Genomic DNA, 25197 nt, shown 5'->3' with positions numbered 1-25197 from the left:
TAAGCGCCAGCAGCCTGGTTCCTTCTTGGGATAAGTGGAGACCGTCTCTTTTGTACAGCTCCCTCTTGTTCCAAAAAGCATCCCAGTGCCTAACAAACTTGAACCCTTCCTTCCTACACCATCGTCTCATCCATGCATTGAGACTACTGATCTGTGCCTGTCTCTCCAGCCCTGTGTGTGGAACAGGTAGCATTTCTAAGAAGGCTACCTTGGAGGTCCTGGCCTTGAGTCTCCTGCGTAGAAGCCAACATTTTTCCTCCAGGACCTCATGACCAGTGTTCCCTCTAAGCTGAGTTAGTGTGAGCTAGCTCACAGTTTTTTAGCCTCCGGCTCACACATTTTTGTCTTAGCTGAGGAAAGATGGCTCCAGAGCAAACTAAGTTATTCAGTAGCCAATTCACCTGCTCACAACTTTAATGCTGGTAGCTCACAAAGAGGGAACATTGCTCATGACTGCATTTCCCGACATCGTTGGTGCCAACATGTACCACGACCACTGGCTCCTCCCCAGCACTGTCTACCAGCCTATCTAGAATTAGAAACTTAATATAAGCTTAAATTTGCACCAGGCAGACAAGTCACCATACGGTCAGTACACGGGTTTGCCACCCAGCTGTCTACCTGCCTAAGGATCGAATCACCAACTACCAAGAGCCCCCCTCCCTCTCTCCCTACCCAGGGATGGTTCCTTGATGTGAAAGGACCAGCTGAAGAAGAGGTCCCTACTGAGGGCACATTCCTCTTATCCTCAGTATGGTGCCCTGTTTCCTCTTGACCCTCATGCCCCCTGACAGTGGCAGGGCTGCCATTTGCAGAGTGGGACATATCTTATAATCCCTGGTCTGATGATCAGAGATGCCTTGAGAGATAATTAAATTAAAAAACAGACAATTTTCATGCTGTATGAAGTTGGTAAAAGGCACATTTTGCCACCTGCTTTCCTAGCAGAAGGGGCAGATCCAGCAGAACTCTCAAGCTTTTAGCAGAGCCACACTAATAGCCACACTGGCCAAGAATCTCAGCCTTTCCAACCAGCATCACTTCTGTTTTATCAAGATTAAGTGTATGGTCTTCCTCAGTCACTTAACCATAGCCACTGATAGGCCTATTCTCTGTGAATTTGTCTAATTTCCTTTTAAAGCTATTTAAGCCAGTGAAAAGGAGTGCACATCAATTCCTGCAATTGCCAGTTATTTTGAGTCCTCTAAATTGGTCAGACCTGAAAGAAATGATCTATGCTTGGTCAACTGAGCAATATCTTCTGCTTGCTGGACTTTGCATTCAGATCTAGCTCTGACCCCCATGCAAGTCCTGCATTTCAGAATCAGCAACAGAGCACAGGATCCTGGGTTTGAAAACATCCATCCTGGGTCTAGATTTGAGTATGGCCCTGACCCGGATAGCCCAGGCTAACCCAATCATCAGATCTCTGGGGCTGGTACCATCTAAGGAATACTAGAGTTGTGATGCAGAGGCAGGCAATGGCAAGCCATCTTTGAAACATCTCTTGCCTTAAAAACAAGTCTAGCTCACCACCTAGTGGTTCGTAATGATAAATGAGTTAGAACTTCTGACTGCTGGACAGTCTTAGATTCTCCTGGCTATACGACACACAATGCCATACGATGATGATGATGATGATGATGATGATGATGATGATGATGATGGTGATGATGATGATGATTATTATTATTATTATTATTATTATTATTTGAGTATGGCCTTTGGCTCCAGTCTAGGCCAGCCTTAACTGATCATGCAGTCAAATGAAGATGTCCATGAGAGCTTCTTACTTTGGCTTTGAACACTCTGAATATTTGTTTTAGAAATCCATTAACATTATTGGGTATTACCATCTTTTTCACTTAGCTGTATTCTTTATCTGAATCGCTGAAATTTAGAATCTGGAAAACAGACTTCAGTTGGGTACATACTTCTAAAAATAGGCTTTTAGGTTTGACTGCCTTATAAATCACAAGTAGTCAGCTAGAATTCCAGTGCAAATATACTACTAGATAGAGAACACTTCAGACCATCCTTGTAGCTTTGCTCCTCATCCCTCTCAATTTTCTTTCTTTCTTTTTGCTCCAGGAGTGAGCCTATACTTGTCCTCTCTGTGTGCAAGACTTTTGCAGATGAGAATTCTTAATCTTTTTCCTCTTACTCCTTTTCTACATGGCATATGTTTGAAACATCTTGCTTTCTTGTGTCATTTCATACGTGAGTACTGAGTGGTGTAAAGAAGAATGAGCCCACATGAAGGAGGGCAGACATTTAATTAACTTTCAGAAGAAACTAGCACTGAAAAGGATGAATCCCTGTCATTTCAAACTGGTAGGGTAGGGTAGGATGAAGTAGCTGAACAAGGCTACTTGGGAGCGATTGTGAACCTGGCATACTCTCAGTCTGCGGCTTCCATCCAGTAGTTATGCTCCCCCACCCCCCCCAGCTCCTGGTCTTGGTTGATATGATGACTGAGGTCTAGGAAAACTAATGTGGCTTATGGTGAAAAATGACCACATTAAATCAGGCTTCCCTGCTGATTGCTTAGGAGTTATTTGCTGCCAGTATGACTTTAACTGTGACTGTGCGTTTCTTCCCTTCTGGCTGAAGATATTTCTTTGTCAGGATATGCCCTTCCCAAAAGCCCTCATATTTTAATTAGAAACTTAATGTAAGCTTAAATTGATTTAGTATTTGATGTTTATGGGGCAGTCCTAAATTGAGCTGCATCCTTCTGAAACCCGTTGTCTTCAATGGGTTTAGAAAGGGTACAAGTAGAGACCCGCAAGAAACTTGTGGGATGGTCATCTCATTCCTCACACCTTTGCTTCCTCCCCTCTCCCCCTACCTGTCTCACACTCTTTTCCCCTTCTGTCCCCCCTTTTCTTACTCTCTCTCCTTCATGCATGTTACTTCCTCTTTTTCTGACCCGTCATCATTCTCTTTTTCTGCATCCACACCTCGTCACTTTCTTTCTTTTTCTGCCCCCCACCCCATCACTCTCTCTTTCTGCCCCCATCATTCTCCCAGCCTCCTGCCTGCTTCCTCCCCCACCCCGCATACAGCAGCAGTGGTGGTGGCAGTACTCCCAGCCACCCACCTGCTTCCTCTCTCCTCATGGTAGCACTGGAAGCACTCTTGGAATCACAACAGATTTCCCAGTTACAGAGATCAATTCACCTTAGGGCTGCTAGCTCCAGGTTGGGTAATTTATGGAGATCTGGTGGTGGAGCCATGGGACAGTGAGGCTTGGGGAGGCAAAAAAGCCTCAGTAGGGTATAATGCCTTAGTCACAACCATCTAAGGCAGCCATTTTATCCAGGGTAACCTGGACAACAGTTGTAATTCTGGGTGATCTCCGGCCCTCACTCGGAGGCTGGTAGTTCTCATGGAGGAAATGGCTGGTTTTGGAGGGTGGAGTCTATGGCATTATACCGGTCAGAAGTTCCTCCCCTCCCCAAACCCCACCCTCCCCAGGCTCCACCGCTCAAATGCAGGCCTGTCCTGGTTTCGTAGTCCTATCTTGCTCCAGACTCCAGCTCCTCCTCATGTTCATCTTTCTCCTTTTTTTGCACCCTCTCAGCTTTGCTCAGCCAGTCGGCCTTCCTTACCACCTCTGTCTCTTCTGACATCTTCCTTTTGATCCCTGGGGCTCCACCCATGCTGGTCAAGCCCGGCACTGCCTAGGGATGCCAGCCTCCAGGTGGGAACTGGGGATCCCCTGGAATTACTGCTCATCTCCAGACTATAGAGATAACTACCCATGGAGAAAATGGATGCTTTGGAGGATGGACTGTATGGCATTGTACCTCACTAAGGTCCCTGTCCTCCCCGGGGTCCACCCCCAAATCTCCAAGAGTTTCCCAGCTTAGATTTGGCAACCTTACCCCCCCCATCCCCTGCTGGTGCCCAGGGGGGACCTGGCAACCCTAGACTGCTGGCAGGCCTAGAGTTGCCAACCTCCAAGTGGTGTCTGGAGAGTGAACTCTAGACAGCAGAGATCTGTCTTCCTGGAGAAAATGGCTGCTTTGGAGGGTGGATTCTGTGGCATTATATCCAGCTGAGGCCTCTCCCTTCCCCAAACCCAGCTTTCCTGAGAGTCTACCACAAAATCGCAAGAAATTCCCTAGCCTGGCACTGGCAACCCTTGTCAGGCCTGGCCCCAAGGCTCCCTCCCTCACTCAAAGGCTGAAAGAGGCCTGGAAAGGGCCCTTCCCCCACCCTTTTACTGACAGAGCCAGTTAGAACCCCCCCCTCCTAACGTTCTAATCTCTCACCATTGATACCTGGAATAGATCCCTGCAGAGGCCATTTCAAAAGGTTTTGGGGGTAATCCAACCTTCCCTGAGGGTTTTTAAAAAACTTTTTGGATTTTTCTGCAGACCCAGGAAGGCCCTTGATTCTGTAGAAAGAGGTGTTGGGGGAGAGTGAGCCCTCTGTTGGCGGAAATAAGTATCCACACAGAAAAAAAGTCTGGGAATTAGATATATAGATAACTTTGGGACTGCACTATTAATATTTAAGCAGAAATCTTGGCCTTGCATTCTGCCCATGAATACAGGGAGAGATGTGAAGGAGTCTCAGCTTTCACTCTTAAAAGCAAGTTACTAGTCCTTGTGGCAGCACAACACATTGGTACTGATCTGTTTTATTCATTTGATGCATTTATTAGTTGTTTTTCAAGTTAAAAAAATACTCTCAAAGAGGTTTACAATGTGGAGGGATGCATTAATATTAGTTAATATTACTTTTTTTTTAATATTTCTAGTGGAATGGTTGTCAGACTGGGAGCCTTTGTCTTCCTAGCCCCTCTGGAAGATAATATTGCTCAAGGAACCACTTGCAGCTTCAAGTGAAAGGCTGGCTGGCAAGTGGGAAGAGGCCACATCCTCTTGGTTGCTCTGGAAGGTGGTAGGATTCAGACAGCTGAATCCAAAAATCTTGAGATTCTTGCATGTAGCAGTAACCCATTGCTTGCATGCAAGGATATCTCTGATGGAACCAGTGGTTAGATCCCCACCCCTGGCTTGTGGGGAGGGAGTGGATTTAGCCTTCACCTTCCTGAACTCGTGGTCATAATTGATACTGTGCATTGTGGTAAAGCAGCACCTGTGCCAGGATGTGAGAGACTGGTGGACCAGGAAGCAAACAGGCAAAGGGGGGGGGGGCCATCCAATAGCAGCTCAGACTGAAGAGCCAGGCCAGAGTATGGCCAGGGACCAGTCTACCTAAGGGACCGCCTTTCCCCACATATTCCCCCAAGAGCACTACGGTCGGGGAAGCAGAACTTGCTGGATGTACCAGGTCCCCGAGCTATTAACGTGGAACCTGATTGGCCCCTTGTGCCCCTTCATCAATGCTGAGGTGGTAGCCACAGTAGTACCTTCAGGCCAGGTGCTGTAGTGTCACTGCACATAGCAGAGACCAAGTCAGCCATTCCCTTCTCTAGCAGTTGGCTATGGCTAGGGCAAAAGATGCTTGGTTCCCACTGCTAGAGTCCTCAGTATGGGATATCTTGTCCATATGCCCCAGTTTGTTGTTGCAGAATTTAGGCCCCGGTCACATGGCGAATTTGCTGCGGGAGAGCCACGATAGAATGGCGGAGTTTCCAGGCGCGATCACACTGCAACATCTGGCAAGTGGAACACACTCGTAGCCAACCTGTGGCGTACCGCCGAAAATGCGCAATAAAAAAATACCTGGTCGAAGGTACTAGCAACCAATTTGCCACGGGCTGCCTCTGGACTCCTTCGGTATGATTGCGCCAGCGTGCCACTTTTCCCTCTGGCCCCTCGTTGATGCGCAGATGCAGAGGGACAGAACCGTAGCATGCTGCCGATGCGTGGGATCGTATTCTGGCGCGTTAAATTGTGGCGCCACAAATAGCCACGCCTCCCTCCCGCGTTATCCGGCCCGTGTGACCGGGGCCTCAGATGCTTTATGCAATACACTTTGCAAAGCGTAGACCATCTAAATAGAAGAAAGAGGTAAATGATCAGTTTAAAAATGTCCTTTACCTGGTAATTAGTCAATGTGGAGGCTGATCTGCTAATTAATGGTTAGTGTCTGCTCATACTCTTGTTGGTTTCTACAGTTTCCAAGCTGCTTTTCCTCATGTATCTGCCATCTTGAATGATTTTGCTTGTGGGCAGCTACTTCTGAAAGGACCAATTCTGTTTGCTTTTGCGTTAATGAAGATTACTCTCCCTGCTCCCCAACAGCACAGAATCAGTAAGGTGTCATTGTCCTGACCTGGTTGAGACTGTATACTGCTCCTCTGGGTATGATTAAATGATTTTTATTAGAAAGAAATATTGTACATTCTTGGGTGAGGGGGAGCAGTGTCAGCAAAACTGCAGGATATTACGCAATTTGGATTTTAAATAATGTGTTCAAATAGTTTACAGGTGGAATGAAATCCTCTTTTTTCTTCTGTAGAGAACCATTCTAGTCTCTGGATTAGCTCTCATATTACTTTTCCCTGTGTGTTCTTTGAATGCTTATGTAAGGAAGCACTAGAATGTGTAGTGATATCAGAGCAGATAGATATGAGTGCAAGATATTTGTGTAGCAAATTAGTGTATTGGAGGGGCGGCGGCGTTAGCCATGTGTCCCCAGGAAACCCAGACCTAAATATCTATATTTTCTTTTTAATAAATGCATGCATTTGGAATGCTTTATTTTGAATACTAGAGGATTTTCAGAGGGTTTTTTTTTATTTTTGAGGGGAGGGAATAAGCAGCAGCATTGTGGCTGATGAAGAATGAGTAGAACATAACAGAATCAGTGAGGTTACTGCACAGATGTGCCACTCTGAGGCCTGTAGCCTTGGGTAGCTGCTGTCCTCCTTCTCAGCCAATATCATAATGCCCCTATATAAATCAATGGTGTGACCTCATCTGGAATACTGTGTGCAGTTCTGGTCACCACACCTTAAAAAGGATATTATAGCTTTGGAAAAAGTGCAGAAAAGGGCAACTCGAATGATAAAAGGGTTGGAACACTTTCCCTATGAGGAAAGGTTAAGGTGCTTAGGGCTCTTTAGCTTGGAGAAACGACGACTGAGGGGTGACATGATTGAGGTTTATAAGATTATGCATGGGAAAGAGCAGGTAGAGAAAGAGGTACTTTTCTCCCTTTCTCACAATACAAGAACTCGTGGGCACTCCATGAAATTGCTGAGCGGTCGGGTTAGAACGGATAAAAGGAAGTACTTCTTCACCCAAAGAGTGGTTAACACTTGGAATTCACTGCCACAGGAAGTGGTGGCGGCTACAAGCATGGACGGCATCAAAAGGGAATTAGATAAGCATATGGAGCAGAGGTCCATCAGTGGCTATTAGCCACAAGGTATAGATAGGGGCTCTGGGGCAAGTGATGCTCTGTCTTCTTGGTGCTTGGGGGGGTCAACAGTGGGAGGGCTTCTAATGTCCTGGCCCCACTGGTGGACCTCCTGATGGCACTGGTATTTCTGGCCACTGTGGGATTCAGAGTGTTGGACTGGATGGGCCTTTGGCCTGATCCAACATTGGCATCTCTTATGTTCTTATGTTCTTATGTGTTTTCATCCACATCAGCCCAACAGAACTGGGGAAGCTGACAGCTGTTTTTGTATGAGTGTCACACTGATAATTTTCAGTTGATTTATGGACTGTGTTGCACTGTGATCTCATATCTGCCCTGCCACCTGTGTTCAGTATTGTCAGTGGTATCCCCCCCCCCCACAATGCCCATTTAAGTAACAGATTATTAGAAATAATGATCAGAGGACTTGTAGTTGCTGATGACACAGTGATAATAATTGGGAGTATCTACTGTGGGTTGTCTTACAATGGTTTAATCCTGAAAAGGTGTTCTGCACACAACCAGGTATCCTTCATACAACGTCACCTTAGTTCTAAGCTCTTGTACCAGCATCTACATTCAGTACTTTTAATGATCGTCAGTGTTCCCATACTTGTACACTATTTATTTAATTTCTATCCTGCCCTCCCCGTCAAGGCAGGCTCAGGGCGGCTTACATAGGATAAAAAAACTCAAACAAATTTATCTAAAAGCACAACAAAATACACATAAAAACATACAAAGTGCTAGAATGATTCATATATGATGGCGGGCATGAGCAGCATCCAACAATACAAAAAAGCAACTTGCCAGCATACCCTGGGTTATATCCAGCTGTTTAAATGATGTTATAATGATGTTGACGATGGTGTTAATATTGCCAAGGCCTCAGTTATATAGTGCGGCTCCTTAGTTGAAGGCCTGGTGGAAGAGCTCTGTCTTGCAGGCCCTGCGGAACTGTACTTATATATCAGGCGCAACTGATTATGTTCCTCAGTAAAGCACAATCATAAGCACTGCAGGGGAAAAGTTACCACTGGTGCTGCTCAAAGTATAAATGTGGTATAATCTCCTCTGTCTCACAGCACTTACAGTTTCTTTAAATAAATGTCCTGTTGCATGTGTGTGTATTTAACAGGATATGTGCATTTATATACCAAATAATACCAAAATTACACTGGCAGTCAGAAATGGTGTGTATGGGAGGCTTTTCTTGCAGATGTGGGTTAGGTACCCTCTGTAGCAGAGCTGACTTCAATGGCTTTCACTTCCGTTCTTTCCCTTTTTTCTTGACCTGTTTGCTCCTCATTTTAAAGCTTCTGAAGCACCTGCCTTTCTTGTCTAGCTTTTCTTTTTAATCCTTTCTAACTTTGCTTCCATCCCAGTCATTCTACAGAACCTGCTCTCGCCAAGATTGCAGGCGTTCTCCTTCTTGCTGAAGCTAATAACCTCCCTGCCCACAGTTCTTTGCACTATCACCATGACTTCCCTCTTAGTTCCATTGCCTTTGTTCTTGACTAGTTCTGTTCATTTCTGTAACCTATTCTACTCAGATCAGCTAGAGGAAGGATTTGCTTCTAGGAGAGCCTCATTGTTGCATGGGCCAGAGGACTCTCATTTCTGCTGTATGAGGGCTAGGACCTTCGTTTTTAAAAACATTGAAAGCTAAGATTCTTATGAATGTGTCTGACGTAGAGATGCAGATAGCGTTATGGTTAGAGTGTCAGATTAGGGTCTGGGAAACCAGTTTTGAGTCCCCACTCTGCCGTGGAAACTTGCTGAGTGTCCTTGGGCCAGTCACACTTTCTCAGCCTAACCTACCTCACAAGGTTGATGTGAGGTTAAAATAGATGAGAGGGAAATGATATAAGCCACTTTGAGTCTCCATTGTGGAGAATGGCAGGCTTTAGATGAAGTAAAATAAATACAAATGGGTTATGTATAAAATACTAGATTATACAAACTAATTCCATGGCTGTGGAATTACAAAATAATGGCTAGCTCTTATTGTACTATATTTAATTCCTTTGCCAGAAACCTGCAACAATAACAAACAATAAACGGTATCACCCCAATTTTGATTTTTGCCAATGTAGGAAAAAAGCTGGGGGGGGGATCCTTAATTTCTTGTGTTTTTCCTCCAAAACATCCAAGTTGCTATTGACAATGTAATTATATGCCAGACAATTGCTTGTTTATGGAAGATGTGTGATTCATTGCAGCAGAGAATGCCAGCAAAGCAAGAAAGGGTTAACAGACTAAAATTACATTAGACCTACAGTAGAACAATAAACAGGAAACACTTCTGAAATTAAATTTATACTAAAGCTGGTTTGTACTCCATGGTCAGTTCAGGAGGGCTACAAGTTGCAGGCTAGGTTTATTATTGGTGGCAAAATTATACCCTTGGTTGGAAAACAATGGCGGCATTTGGTTAAGAAGGCAAAAGAAAGAGGGATGTGAGACGTCCAATGGCTTTTTATATCCCCCTTCCCCCCCCCTGCCCAGATTATATAGCTGTCTGTGTTGTCTTCCGTGGTGTGGTATTTGCGGAAAGGTGCCCACAGCTGAAAAAAGTCTCTGGCAGGTAGTTTTGCCTTGGGATGCTGAAGCCCCAAGTTCAACTTCCTGCTCACCTCTGAGGCCTGCAGGTCACCACACTTTCAGCCTAACCTACTCTGCTCCATGGCTGGTGGGATGTAAATATGAAAAAACTGGAACTGACTGGGACTCCCTCCCAGTTCTGTTGTCCAATATACTTTGCTTTTTTGCAACGAACAGAAGAGTTTGTGTCCAGGCCAGATTGCCTCCCTTCTGCCCTGACTCTTTTCAATTCCACTCCGCCTCCATCCTGTTTTTTGAGCAGGCTTCCTGGGCTGCAACTCTGAGCTTCTGCACCTAGGCATGAGTTTCATAAGTGTCGTGAGTGGGGCTTGGGTTATGCAGCTGGGATGCTTCACGTGGAGTTGAAAGGGGAAGGATGCGTGACAAACTGTGTATAAATGGCAGTGTGAGTGGAAGCACGTGTGTAAGCGTACCCACTAGTGCATTTAAAGTAAGCAGTGTGTGTTCCCTTCTGTTTAATGTTCCACTCCCTGCTCAACTCTTAGACAAATTGGATTTCATGCAAGGGGCATATACATTTAATGCTTGTGTAAAAAGGAGGGTTTCAAAGAGGTGCAGCTTCCCCTGCCATGCTGCAGTGCAGTTAAATTTTTGTTAACTGAGTCAAGCACTCGTGCAAAAAGTGGTATAAACGGGTAAGCAAGGCTGTTCCTGTTGCTGCCGTCCCTTCTGCATAGTTGTCAAAGGCACAGGAACCTTACCAAGAACCGAATTTGCCAATTCCCCCACCATTGCCTTAGCTGGAAGAAATAGAGGATGCATAGGGATCTTCAGTGGAAGTTATTTGCTGAATAGTTTGAATCAGCAGGAGTCTCTCTCCTTAGCCATTTGGCCCCAGCCATTGCAAACCCATCACTCTTCCCCTCTTTTCTGCCAACAGCACAATTTCCTGACCTGCCCCTACAGAAGGGTGAGGATTTCCTCCAAACCGAAATTACTTTCTGCTTCAGTTAAAGCACCTGTACTAACGTCAACATTCTTTGCCTGACCCTTCCTCAGAGTAGTTAAAATGTCTGTGAACAATGGGTGAGGTCACAATAACGCTACCATGATTGCTACTTTCTGGTAGGAAGAGGGGGATACATATTTTCCAAAGAAATACCAGTTGACTTCATTGATTGTGGGAGAGAGATATCTAGCAGCTATTTTAATTCACGTGTGAATGCGGATGTAACGTTATTTGTATTAGTACATACTCTGTAAACACACACGAATCTGCATCAGAAGAACCTCCAGTTGTCAGTTGTCACAGTGGGTGTCTGGTTTGCAGGTATCCAGGATGCTGGCACTCCAGCAGGTTGATGTGTGGCTCACCTGCCAAAACTCTGTGTTTATTGGAGACAGTTGAGGTCTAGAAGCACTCGTAGCCATCACTCTAGCAAGGTGCCTTTATTTTACAAGTAGCACCTGTGAAGATATGAATTCAGGTGACACAGTTTTGAAGGTCTCCTCTTAAGAAGGAGAAAAGATGTCAGCTGAGCCCTCCCTCCCCCTAGTACTGCATTCAAAAATCCTTTGAAGCCATTCACGGCTTTAAACATATGGCTTTCTAATTTTTCTTCTTCCCACTGCTCTTTATCTAAACATTTGCAGAGGGCTTTGTTTCCTTATTGTTGTTATATACCACACTTATCTACTCAGGTCAAGGGAAGATCTTGCTGTTGGAGTTCTTGTTTAATGATGTAAATAGATAATTCCACAGAACAGAGCAATGGCTGACTTACACGTTTATCTCAAATTTGGCTCTCAGACCTTGGTACAAACAGCAATCCTTTGCCACTCAATTCTTCCCCCAAGAACGAGACTCTGGAGTTTGCTGTGTGAAAATGATATTGTATCTGAGAGCAGTTATGCTTACTTGTTTATATAAATATCTGTGCTTGCTTCTCCCCCCACCCCTTCTCCTTTCCAGGATTCCGTTCAAGATTGGGCAGCCTAAGAAACAGATTGTACCCAAGACAGTGAGTAAACCAATTCCCCCTTTTTTAGATCCACTCTTTGATCATATGGCTGATGACTCAAGCCAGCGCATTAACTGATCCCGGTTTTTAATATGTTGTTTGTGTGTGTGGGAGGGGAAAACATGAGTGAGCTGAAATTTGCTTCTCTCTTTGACCACCACTCAGTTCCTTTGAATGAGGGGGAGTCTCAGTACCCGAGTGGATTATTTTGGTATCTGGGAATTTGGTGTGTATGTGTGTGTTTTCCTTCTGCTCTCCCCTCCCCTTTTAAACTTTTCACCCCCCTTTTTGTGTGGTAGGAGGAGGGGCTCTTCTCACTCTGGCATGGTTTTCCTAGGAGATGGCTGAACATGCTTCCTTCCTTCCTTCTTTCAGCAATGGCTTGTTTGTTCATCTTTTCTGAGCAGATGGAGGAGGGGGAGTGGTTCATATTGCTGAATATAACTCTATCCAAAGGAAGGTTTATTGGAGGAAACTGAAATGCTTGGTGCCCGGGCGTGAATTAATTTGGGCTGCAGAGCATTTGCTTTTTTAAAAAGCATTTGAAAATGAATTTTTGGATTGTCCTGTCCTGAAGTGCTTGGAGCTGACCACAGCTTTCCTTGACATCTTTGTGCCCTGGTCATGTTAGCTGTCCCTGAATTAACCTGCATTTACCTTTCTTTAAAGCAAGTGTTCACAGTGGTTGATGTGACAGAGACACTGCATTTGTAACTCAAATTTAGAATACAGTGGCACCTTTAAGACCAACAAAGGTTCATTCAAGGTGTGAGCTTCTGTGTGCACGCACACTTTTTCAAGTAGGTATTTTTCAAATAGGTACTTTTTCAAAAAGGTATTTGAAAAAGTGTGCCTGCACACAGAAGCTCATACATTGAATAAACCTTTGTTGGTCTTAAAGGTGCCACTGGACACTAAATTTGTTCTTTTGCTTGAGACCAGCACGGCTGACCGCCTGGAACTATCTGCATTTGTAACTGTTCTAGCAAGCTAATCCTTTGTACAGACTAGCATTTTTTTATCCTTCCTCTGTGGAACACCAACTTAACCACCAACATCAATGCCTTAGGATATAAGGAGGGGTTATGTGGGTGAAAGTCCCCAAGCTGTTTTCCTAAGCCAATGTGGCTGGGTAGGATGGGGATTAGGGTGCTTTTGATGCCTCTTCTTAATAAGGAGCCATTGCTACTGGATGTCCTATGGCAGCAGGTTTTCTGTTACCACTTCAAATGAGCAGGGGCATTAAATGGTTATGGCGTTGTGTCTCATACATTTGACTTCTTTCAACGGGACTCCTATAAGTTCTCTTCCTATGGCCATCCAAAATTTCAGCATTTCAGGTTCTATTGGTTCCAGAGAGAGTTAATAGGGCTCATTACTGCTGGTGTCACCTCTCTACTAATAATGAGGTAGATGGGTCCTTTTTGGAATGGTTTACAATTTAAGTGACACAACACCTGGAAGAAGGAATGTTCATGGTGGAGAGAACAAGCACATTCAGTCAAACTTTGCTGTTGTTAGGCGCAGGGCATTAATAACTGGTGTGCAGTTGGTACATTCTGTGGCAGATGTTCTGTATATTAACAGCAAAAGGCTGGTATGCCCAAAGGAAGTCTACCGTAAAATTAATCAAAACCAATAAAAGCTATGCAAAATCCAAGCATACAACTGCATAATGCCAAATAACAATATATTAAATTGGCCCTTAGCATTGAAGATGAGTGAATTTAATTTGATATATATACCGATAAAAAATATATCAACACTTTTTCAACACCAGAGTTTAGGCATTTTAGAACTAGCCACTGTAGCTTTTGCTGCTGTGTGTAATTCAAATGTTGCGTTAATTCTGCCCTACCTTCAAGCAGATGCCTAATTTTCTCCATTGTTGACAAAGTTTCCCAGCTTGCTGAGGAAAGATTCGGAGGTGCTATATTTATGTAATGGCCAGGTGGACCCACTTCCAGGTGGGGAGGAACTGAGTGATAGATGCTCCCAGTGGTCTCACTGTCTGCGCACAATAGCAGAATTATGACTACAATGAAGTAGCTGGACACCTTTGTGCAGATGGGTGCAAGATCATGTCCGCAGGCAAGTCTGCAGTATATTGTTTCAGGATCTCACATGTAACGAGTCTGATGTTAATTTGTCCCCTTGAGTAGCTTGAATTTGACATTGATGCATGTATGTATACCTGGCCTTCCAAAAAGCTTTTGAGAAAGTCCATTATCAAAAGCTTGTTTAACAATCATGGCATAAGAAGTCCTCATAGATCAGTAACTGGTTTAAAAGCAGGAAGGAGAGGGTGGGACTATAAGGTCAGTTTTTGCAATGGAGCCCTGCAGAGATCTTTTTATTAAAGATATTTGCTTTTACAAAACAATAAATGAACTGGTGTAAAGGTGAGCAGTGAAACAGCAAAGTTTGCTTATGACTCCAAACTATTAAAGAGGGCAAAATCCCAGTCAAACTGTAAAAAGCTTCACAAAGGATCTTGGTCACCTGGTGAAATGGGCAACAGAATAATGAGATACTGAGACAGAAGAATTGTTAACCATATTGATTTGATTTATTAAATTTCTACCTCACCCTTCCAGCCAAGGCCGGCTCAGGGTGGCTTACAAAACAACATAACATTTACAAATACATAAAATTTAAGTTAGACAATAGTTAAAACATTTAAATAGTCCTAAAAGCAATTAGTCCTATAAACAAATAGTCCTAATTACACAGCAGTTGTTCTCTCTTCTCACAGTAGGCTTCTTGATCTCCTTAGACCGTCTCAGGCGGTTAGCTTAGGCTATCGTCAGGGTCCCAGAGAGGGACAGGGCTCTCTAGCCTTAGGCTCTCAGTTGTTGGCAATGGCGGCGGCTCCAAAGGCCTGGTGGAAGAGCTCCGTTTTACAGGCCCTACAGAACTGTAGAAGGTCCCGCAAGGCCCTGATCTCTTCTGGGAGCTCATTCCACCAGAGTGGAGCCACCACCGCGAAAGCCCTGGCCCTAGTTGTTACTAGTCTGGCCTCCTTGAGACTTGGGAGGGCCAGCCGGTTCTGGGTCCCTGATTGCAGTGCTCTCTGGGGTACGTGGGGGGAAAGGTGGTCCCTCAGGTATGTAGGTCCATGGCCATAAAGGGCTTTAAAGGTAAGAACCAGCACCTTGAAATGGATCCGGTATGCTATCGGAGCTGCGGTGGCTCAAGTGGTTAAGACGCTGAACTGCAGACTGTGGAAGGTCGGTAGTTCAGCAGTTCAAGACCCGGGTGCCGCATGACGGAGTGAGCTCCCGTCTCTAGTTCCAGCTCCTGCCAACCTAGCAGTTCGAAAGCAAGAAATTGCAAGTAGATAAATAGGTACCACTTCAGTGGGAAGGTAACAGCATTCCGTGCGCCTTGGTGTTTAGTCATGCCGGCCACATGACCACGGAAACGTCTTCGGACAGTGCTGGCTCTTCGGCTTTGAAACGGAGATGAGCACCGCAACCCTAGAGTCGGATTCGCCTGGCTTTCGAGCAAGGGAACCTTTACCTTTACCTTTATGCTATCGGCAGCCAGCACAATGCTTTTAGCACAGGCAAGAGCTGCAGCTTCCAGATTTGAGACCAGGGCAGCCCCATGTAGAGGACATTACACTAGTCTAGTCTCAAGGTGACCATAGCATGGATCACTGTCGCCAAGTCGTTGCGTTCAAGGAAGGGTATCAACTGCCTGATCAGCCGAAGGTGATAAAAGGCTGATTTGGCTGTGGCTGCTACCTGGGCCTCCATTGTTAAGGAAGCATCCAAGAGCACTCCCGAACTCCTAACTTCCAGCGCTGGCACCATTGGAGCCCCATCGAAGGTCGGGAGTGGGAACCCTACCTACCCTCAGACCACCTCGGCTCAGGCACAGGACCTCCGTCTTTGTCAAATCAAAATCATATATATACTGTTGGGGTCTGAACTAGTTGGGATTATCCAGAAAAAGGATTTGGGGTTTGTGGTGGAATGTCCTCTCAGAAATGAAAAGGCCATGTTCAGTGTTTGGAATTTTTAGGAAAGGGGTAGACAAAGCCCCAAGAATCTGAATGCTGTTACGTAAATCCCTGAACCAGTCAGCATTTGGAATGCTGCATAGTTCTGACTGCCTCCTCTCAAGAACGATCTTATTCAGAGAAGGGCAGTTAACATGATGTAAAGGTTGGAGCACCTTCCCTGTGAGAAAAGGGTAATGCACTTGAGGCTTGTTAGTTTACAGAAGAGACTGTTAGGTAGAAGCGTAATTGTGGTTTATGGAATCAGTTATGATTTGGAGAGAGACATTTTTCTCTGTATATAATACTTGGATGTGGGATTACCGGTGAAGTGGATTTGGAGTATGTTCATCAGACGAATGCATACTTAATTGATGGAACTCACAAGATGTGATAAGAGCCACAAGTTTAGATAGCTAGTTTTTTTAAAAAAGGGATTTATCTATCAGCAGCTGTTAGAAGTGATAGCTAAATCAAAACTCGGTGTTCAAAGGGAGTGTTCCTGAGTATCACATACTGATGGATTTCTTACCCTCCTCTCGAGTTCCCAGGTTCATCTGACTGTTGTTGCAAATAGAATACCGGGAGTAGATAGACCTTTGCTGTAATCCACCAAGGCAGTTCTTATGTACTGAATCATTTTTAAAAGGTCCTCTCTTTAAAAGAAAGCAAGTGTCAGGAAATTGTCAGATGGATCTGGCTGCTTTGCAGCTTTAAATATTCTGGTTTTCCTCTTCACTGTGGACTGAGGAATTCCATCTGTGCAGGCTTTTCAGGAGCAGCCGCAGAAGGGGGAGGATCAGTTTTACGGTTCTGTTGTGTTCCAGATGTTGGCCTCTGGATTCCATTCCAGGAAGTGGGAAGGTGAGGCATCTCTAGGGCTGAATCCAGTGCTGGATCAGAGAGTGGAAGTGGTTTGTTGGAGAAGCTCTCCCACTCGCAAGTTTAGATCACAAACATACACATGTAAAGAAGCAGTTGACAGAGACTATCTGTTTGACTGCCTCTGGAGCAGTCTGGCTTCCAAGGGCGGGGAGAGGGAGGCACACTCTAACAAGGGCAACTTGGCTCACCGGACCTTTTTGGTTCAGGGCAGGGGGAGCACTCCTCCAATGCAAACATGGTTTGGTAACAGTTGTTCTAAGAGATGATTGACTTCAGCTGGAGGAAACGTTAGTCATATTTCAGTGTGCCTACTTGCTACCAGTCCTCTGAGGAAGGGCAGAGTGTCAATTGTAGTTTCATGCTTCACGGTCAAAGGAAAATCCCTGTACAAGAAAGCAGCCAGTGAACTGATCTGCTCTCCAGCCCCTCAGACCCATTGTGCTAACGCTTTCACCTTAACCTGACCAAATCCAGTTCCAGACAGAATAATCCCCCCCCAAAAAAAGAGCAGCTGTCATTTGACTGGTGGAGGGGGAAGGGATGGTAGAGCAGATATGCACTAACTTCTCTTCTAACTATGGTTAAATAAAGGTACAGATATTGCCATCACAAAGTCTCTTCTGTTGACTTCCGGTGATGGCGGCGCGCTAGAGCAGACTCATCTCCCGGACCTCCCGGGGGTGAAGCTGCGCTCCAGCCGAAGGAGGGGGTGCGCAGGTTCGTCACCCCCCCAGAGACCCGGTTGAAGGGACTCTGGCCATGGAACTTCTGAGAGGTCGCCTTTTCGATGGCAGAATGCTGGAGAATTGAGGCGCCTCTCCGTTCCGACTGTTCTCCATGCTGAGAGACTGAATGGACTTAAGCAACGCTAACCGGGGCAAGCGCAGGAGATTGAGCGTCTAAAACCAAAAGTAAACGAGGTCTGAGGACCGCTTATGAAAGTGAGTCGTTTAAGCATTGATTAAAGAGAAAATAAAGCTCCCCACCCTAACTACACAATAGAGAATTAGGCGAGCGGGGGAGGGACGCCTCCCAAGCGCATGAACTTTTGAGCGAATGAGGGGGGGAGCGGAAGAATAAACGGTTAAAACTGTTAAGAAGTACTTACCAAGGAGTGTGTGAGTGTTTAAGCGCATATTCAGAGACTTTCAAAACGTTTGCGAAAGTAAACAATCCGAGAAACATGGTGGGGAAGAGGCCGGAAAAGGAGAAACTTTTGAAAGCGAAAGGAATTGAGAGCCCCAAACCGGAAGGAACCAACGAGCTGGCAAAGACTTTGGCAGAATCCATGCACCCCCTAATGGACCAGCTGAATAACTTCAAGGAACAGATGACCAAAGTGACTCAATGTATCACCGCTCAGCAGAACCAGATAAACGAGACTCTGAAAATGATGAATCAAACAGCTGAGAAGGTGAAAGAAGTGGATGCCACTGCACAAAAGGTGAAGAAGAAAGTGAAACAACTGGAAAAGAAGCAAGTCTCCACAGAAGATCAGCTGCTGCAATTACAAATGGAAAAGGCTAATATGATCCTTCGCTTCTAGGGCATGCCAGAGACTGAGAATCTAAAGGAAACGATGAGTGAAATACTGGCCCCAGTGACAGAGATGATGGCAGAACAGCTGATAAGTGATATGGATGTGGCCTATAGGTCATATTCAGGATATATAAAGAAAAATAATCTGCCTGGGGAAATTGTCGTACGATTCTTGAAGAGGCATGTGAGGGATGAAATCCTGAAAGCAGTATCTGGAGTACCCCTGAAAGTGGGGGAAAATGTCATCAGAGTACTCAAAGACATTCCATTTGGAATAAGGCAAAGGAGAAAGAAATACAAAGATCTTATTCTTTTTCTTCAGACAAATTCAATTGGATATAGATGGCTAACTCCAGAAGACGTCACCTTCAAAATCAAGGATAAAAAAGAAAAGATTGACTCTGTTCTGAAAGCTCGCGAATTTCTAAGAGTCCAGTTGGGAGGGCCAGAGGAGGACGAAAAAGAAGGGGAGGACAGTAAGTCCAGAGGTGAGCTGGACTTGGATTCTTCCGAAAAGGACTCTCTTTCAGAGAAAGGGGCAGCAGCTCCTAAAAGCCCTTATAAGTTGCGGAAGAGACGGGGCAAGGAGAAGTGAAGGCTGATGTGTACCTTTAAAAAATGTTGAATTGAGATGCTTGGGGGTATTTCTTAATAACAGTTGGATTTAAGAACTTTAAAAGATAATGATATATCTGACTCAGTTTGTAAAGGGATTAGTGGAATTAGGACTTGATGTTTGTGTAAGCTGATTAGAAGATCTCCTCTCTTGGGTTTTTAGGTATTAGTGGGTATCTTTACTTTGTCCCTAGATGTAGTCCCTTATCCTATTTCTGTTGTAGTTTGTAGTGTTTATAAAAATGTAATAAAAAAATCCCCTTCGGGGGGCTCAAAAAAAAAAGTCTCTTCTCTTATAGGTTCCAAAAGCAGACAGCTTAACAAGGTGTGTAGCAGAAAGCATGCCAGAGGAACCACGGACACTCAAAGCAAGTGAGAGATGTAAAAGTGATGGATCACTTGGGAACAGTGACCATAATGTTATTGAGTTCAACATTTGCATAAATAGGGAATTGGCCAAAAAGACTGACATAACCACTTTTAACTTTAAAAGGGGTAACTTCTCTGATAAGGGTAACTTCTCTGATATGAGGGGACATGTGAGGAAGAAACTGAAAGGAAAAGTAGAAAGGGTCAAAACCATTGTTGAAGCTTGGAAACTATTTAAAACTACAATCTTAGAAGCTCAGAAAAAATATATACCGCAGGTTAGGAAAGGTACAAACAGGTATAGAAAAAAAGCCTGCATGGTTAACAAACAAAGTATTGGAAGCTGTAAGAGGTAAAAACGATTCCTTTAAGCGGTGGAAAGCTAGTCTCAGTGAGGCTGATAAAACGGAACACAGACTATGGCAAATAAAATGCAAGTCTGTGTTCAGGCAGGCAAAAAGGGAATATGAGGAGTGTATAGCGAAAAACGTAAAGACCAACAATAAAACTTTCAAATACATTAGAAGCAGGAAACCAGCCAGGGAGGCAGTGGGGCCCTTGGATGACCAAGGGTTAAAAGGAGTAGTGAAGGATGATAGGGAAATGGCTGAGAAGCTGAATGCATTTTTTGCCTCTGTCTTCACTGTGGAAGATGAGAAGTGCTTTACCCACTCCAGAACCGCTGACTTTGGGAGGGGTGTTGAAAGACCTGAGTCAGATTGAGGTGACGAGAGAGGAGGTCCTATGACTGATAGACAACTTAAAAACTGATAAATCACCAGGCCCGGATGGCATACATCTGAGAGTTCTGAAAGAACTCAGATGTGAACTTGTGGATCTCCTGACAAAAATATGTAATCTTTCTTTAAAATCTGCCTCCTTTCCTGAGGACTGGAAGGTAGCTAATGTCACTCCCATCTTTAAAAAGGGTTCCAGAGGAGATCTGGGAAATTACAGGCCAGTCAGTCTGACATCAATACTGGGTAAGTTGGTGGAAACTGTTATTAAGGAAAGAATTAGTAAGCACATAGATGAACAAAAACTATTGAGGCAGACTCAGCAAGGGTTCTGTAAGGAAGATCTTGTCTCACTAACCTGTTAGTGTTTTTTGAGGGTGTGAACAAACATGTGGACAAGGGGGACCCAATAGATGTTGTTTACCTTGACTTCCAAAAAGCTTTTGATAAAGTTCCTCATCAAAGGCTCCTAAGTAAGCTCAGTAGTCATGGGATAAAAGGACAAGTCATTTTGTGGATCAAAAACTGGCTAATTAATAGGAAACAGAGTGAGTATAAATGGGCAATTTTCTCAGTGGAGGGTGGTAAGCAGTGGGGTACCGCAGGGATCAGTACTCGGTTGGGAGTAAGCAGTGAAGTGGCTAAATTTGCGAATGATACAAAGTTGTTCAGGGTGGTGAAAACCAGGGAGGATTGTGAGGCACTCCAAAGGGATCTGTCGAGGACGGGCGAGTGGGCGTGAACATGGCAAATGGGGTTCAGTGTGGCCAAGTGCAAGGTGATGCACATTGAAGCCAAAAATCCTAACTATAAATACACGTTGATGGCGTCCGAACTGACAGAGACTGACCAAGAGAGAGATCTTGGAGTCGTAGTAGATAATTCACTGAAAACGTCGAGACACTGTGTGACTGCAATAAAAAAGGCCAATGCTATGCTGGGGATTATTAGGAAGGGTATTGAAAACAGATCAGCCAATATTATAATGCCCCTATATAAATCAATGGTGCAACCTCATTTGGAATACTGTGTACAGTTCTGGTCACCACACCTTAAAAAGGATATTATAGCTTTGGGAAAAGTGCAGAAAAGGGCAATGCGAATGATAAAAGGGTTGGAACACTTTCCCTATGAAGAAAGGTTCAAATGCCTGGGGCTCTTTAGCTTGGAGAAACGACGGCTGAGGGGTGACATGACAGAGGTTTATAAGATTATGCATGGGATAGAGCAGGTAGAGAAAGAGGTACTTTTCTCCCTTTCTCACAATACAAGAACTCGTGGGCACTCCATGAAATTGCTGAGCGGTCGGGTTAGAACAGATAAAAGGAAGTACTTCTTCACCCAAAGAGTGATTAACACATGGAATTCACTGCCACAGGAGGTGGCGGCGGCTACAAGCATGGACGGCTTCAAGAGGGAATTAGATAAGCATATGGAGCAGAGGTCCATCGGTGGCTATTAGCCACAAGGTATAGATAGGGGCTGATGTCCCCCAGAATGTTCAGTGTAGGGGTCTCCAGCACCACATCTGACAATACCTCTGCCAACTCAGTGAGGGTGCCCACTGGGGAAGTATGTGGCTGGTAGACGAGAAGAATGCCTAATCTATCCTTAGTTCCTATTGTATGGAGCATACAGTCAGTGCCAGTGATAATCTGCACTGGAAGTCTAGAGAAGTTGAAGGACTAATGGAGGATAATAGCCACACCTCCAGGCTGACCAGTTGTGTGGGGCTGGTGGAGGACCATGTAACCAGGTGGTGTTAGTTGGGACAGACACACCACACCATTTTCTCCCAACCATGTTATCTATTTCCAAAACAATAAAAAAATGCTTTTGATAAAGTACTCTTTTTACCTTGAGAATTCTGTGGTTTCTCCCAGTTCTGTGAAGTCATCCTTCTAGCTGCTGAGTTATCGCGTTCCCTCATTCCTTCCTGATTCATTCTCCCGTCATAGTCTGGGTTGGAACCATGTAGTGATTCTGCTTAGTTCCTTGGCAATGGATACAGTATAATCTGAATTATAATCTGATGTATAGAGATTTCTGCTTTGTGCAGAAGTATGCCAGGCATGCCAATCTTTGAATTCTGTGTATAAAATGTGTACTGTTCGTCCCTTAGAAAAGGGTAAGAGTCCAGTAGCACCTTAAAGACTAACAAAATTTGTGGCAGGGCATGAGTCTTTGTTAGTCTTTAAAGTGCTGCTGGACTCTTGCTCTTTTCCACTGCTACAGACAGACTAACACGGCTACCCATATTGATCTAAGCATGTGCTTTGTAATAGTTGAAATTTCTTGGTAGTACCTGCAAAAGTCACTGTAGTTTAAACTTTTTTGGAGTGCTCATTCGCTGCACTCAAGGTTGAAAAGCCACGTGGTGCTTACTTGCACTCTCTTTGCATGGCAGATCCTTCAGTCCACAAGTGGAAAAGTGCAGCGTTAGCGCAAGAACTCCAGTACCACATCTTACCTTCATTTGCCTGGGATGGCTTCCTGTATTTCTGATTATGTGTTGAAGCACAGAAGTGGGAGTGCAGGAACCTCCGGCACGGACATGCCTAAGAGGAGGATAGGATGGGATTAAACTTCTATTTCAAGCTGCATCGCTGACCAAGTTGACCAAAATGCACACAATTCACTCTTGGGTGATGTCATGCTCAGGGGCTGGGCTGTCTGAGTGGGAAACACTTACCAGCTACTCCTCCATCCTGCCCCTGGGCAGCTTCAAGCCTGGAGGAAAACATCCCCTCTTGCTGCCAGGTGGGGGCCTCCTTCCTTTTATTTTTTGATGAGGAGTTAAGGTGATGTTCCCCCAGTAATGAAAAGCAGTCTTGGAAAAGATGTTTTTTCTGTATTTCATGCAAGGGTATGTACGTTTTGTTGCAGAGCAGAGATGGTAACCTTATCAAGGGACTGATCTAGGTTTTTCTGTTGCAACTTCCTGTGCTCCAGAACAGGAGTGGGCTAACCAGCTGTCATGGTGCTGCCTGGCTCCGGGTTGCTGCCACAGTCTTACCACATACATAGACCCTGTGAGGTAAAGGTACCCTGTAAATGCATGGAGGTGCCTGCAGCTGGTTAACCCCAGAGGCTTTTCAGCTCCACCACCTAGACTTCTGGACAGTAAAATCTTAGTGGCATAGAACTAAGTAGGCTCAGATTTATGTAAAGTATGCATAATTTCTAAATCTTCTTGTTATTCATCTCCCTAGACCGCGGGTCAAATATTCTTAAAGAAAATGTTTATTTGTGGGAAAACAGATGGCCATAAGAGCCAGAGGAAGCTTCTTATCTAAAATATGAAGGAGGGCTATGGCTGAGGGGTGGAGCATTCACTTTGCATGCAGAAGGTCCCACGTGCAATCCCCAGCATTGCCAATTAAAAGGATCAGGCAGTAGGTGATGTGAAAGACTTTTCCTAAGGCCCTGAAGAGCCACTCCCAGTCAGACTAGACAATGCTGACCTTGATGGGTCAGTAGTCTGACGTTATAAGGCAGCTTCATGTGTTCATATATATGTTCATTTTCTGCGGTTAGTCATTGAAGGCTACAGAAAGCTAAGATGTTTATTGGTCTGTTTTGGACAGAAATAGTTTGATTTGGAAGAGCAAATCAGCTTTTCTGTATGACAGTAAAATCAAGTAAAAATGACATTCTCCTTTGTTAATAGAATTCTTAGTTCAGGCAAAACAAATGATCACGCAGAGAAATCTTAGTTTGGGTGAAACTACTGTTTGCAATGGGACAGTTGGCTCTGTGTGGCTTAGTTCCATTTTTAAATTAGGTAGACATCTGAGACCCGAAACATTTGTAAAGAAGAGGGCTGTAATCTAGTAGGAGTCAATTTGCACTTGTTAAGATGAGTCTGCGGGGAATATCTGGTCTGCCAGCAGAAGACAATGGATGTGTGTAGTTAGTGTAAAGAAAAGAAAAAAACGTGATCGCTCAGTGTGGCATTTCACAACCTTTTTGCCTAAAGGAAAGCAGCAGGCAAAATGAAAACTTCATGGCTATGCTGGAGACAGCTTGGCTAGTGCAACACAGATAAGCATATGTGTGTATCTAATGTTGCATAGTGGTAGGGTTAAGGGTGACACGGAGCAATTCCAAAGCCGGTCTACTTAGAAGTAAGTAAATGGGGCTTATTCCCATGAGAGTGTTTTTAGGAATATAGCCTGGTGGCTCAGAGATAGAGATGTGCACCAGGAAACACGTGGTCCAAATGTCACTTCTGTCGTGTATTCACTAGATGGCCTTATTCAGTAAGCTACTCAGCCTCAGTCCACCATCTGTACTATGGGAATATATAATACTAGTCTGTCTCACAGGGTTTTTAGAGGATTACTGAGAAAATCTTAAATATTATGTGTTTAACATAATTGTTAAATATGTTATGGAACCCCACATTCTGCAATCAGGATTAATACTCAATATGTCTGTTTCCCAGCCACATCATATAGGATATGCTTGATAGAGCTGCAAAATGGAACTAGGGACAGAGCCAAGGTATCTCTACAAATCTGAAGGAAACCCCAAGTTTACAAAAAAAAAATCTAAAAAAATAAACACACCACACTAGGGGATTAAAACTCCCCAGAATAACAAATAATGCCTGTAGCTTTAAGAAAAGAATGCCCACTGAGTTTCCAGTGGTAGTAGGGAGTTGCTAGGTAACCACAACAGTATTGCAAAGCCATAGGGGTGCAGGAGTGGACTAAGAGGCCAAAACAACCCTGGAAAGGGCTCTGTTGTCCTTTCACTGTCTTATGTTCCATGATGGAGGAGGATTCAACTGGGGACAGGACCAATGGCAAGCAGTGTTCCCCCTAAGCTGAGTTAGTATGAGCTACCTCAGTTTTTTAGCCTCTAGCTCACACATTTTTGTCTTAGCTCAGGATGGATGGCTCCAGAGCAAACTAATTTATGCAGTAGCCAAATCACTTGCTCACAACTTTAATGCCAGTAGCTCACAAGACTCCACACCTTAGAGGGAGCATTGAAGGCAAGTACCAGAAACTCACTACCCAACCAACTTGCCATAGCCTGGTGGTAGCCTCCACATTACCCAGTGCCAGTTGCCACAGTCCAGCCAGACTTTTCCCAGGGAGAGGCT

At 44.5% G+C, this 25197-nt stretch overlaps 1 protein-coding gene and 1 long non-coding RNA gene across 2 annotated transcripts in view; one reads left to right on the top strand and one right to left on the bottom strand.

The window, feature by feature from the left end:
• Positions 1-25197, top strand: part of BIN3 (bridging integrator 3) — a 118640-nt gene that overhangs the window by 26628 nt on the left and 66815 nt on the right. Inside the window, exon 2 of the mRNA XM_015414193.1 lies at positions 11885-11933. Coding sequence (XP_015269679.1) covers positions 11885-11933 — 49 coding nt within the window. The remainder of the gene's footprint in view (positions 1-11884; positions 11934-25197) is intronic.
• LOC107112991 overlaps positions 11099-25197 on the bottom strand; it is a 36320-nt gene continuing 22221 nt past the window's right edge. Inside the window, exons 2-3 of the long non-coding RNA XR_001482603.1 lie at positions 22555-22642; positions 11099-11379 (exon numbers count right to left, since the gene is read on the bottom strand). This is a non-coding gene — a long non-coding RNA (uncharacterized LOC107112991). The remainder of the gene's footprint in view (positions 11380-22554; positions 22643-25197) is intronic.

This window comes from Gekko japonicus, unplaced genomic scaffold, assembly GCF_001447785.1.
Source record: "Gekko japonicus isolate JY-2015 unplaced genomic scaffold, Gekko_japonicus_V1.1 scaffold9, whole genome shotgun sequence".
NCBI classification, from domain to species: domain Eukaryota; kingdom Metazoa; phylum Chordata; class Lepidosauria; order Squamata; family Gekkonidae; genus Gekko; species Gekko japonicus.
The sequence above is the reverse complement of the archived record's forward strand: the minus strand, read 5'-3'. Positions and strand labels throughout refer to the sequence as shown.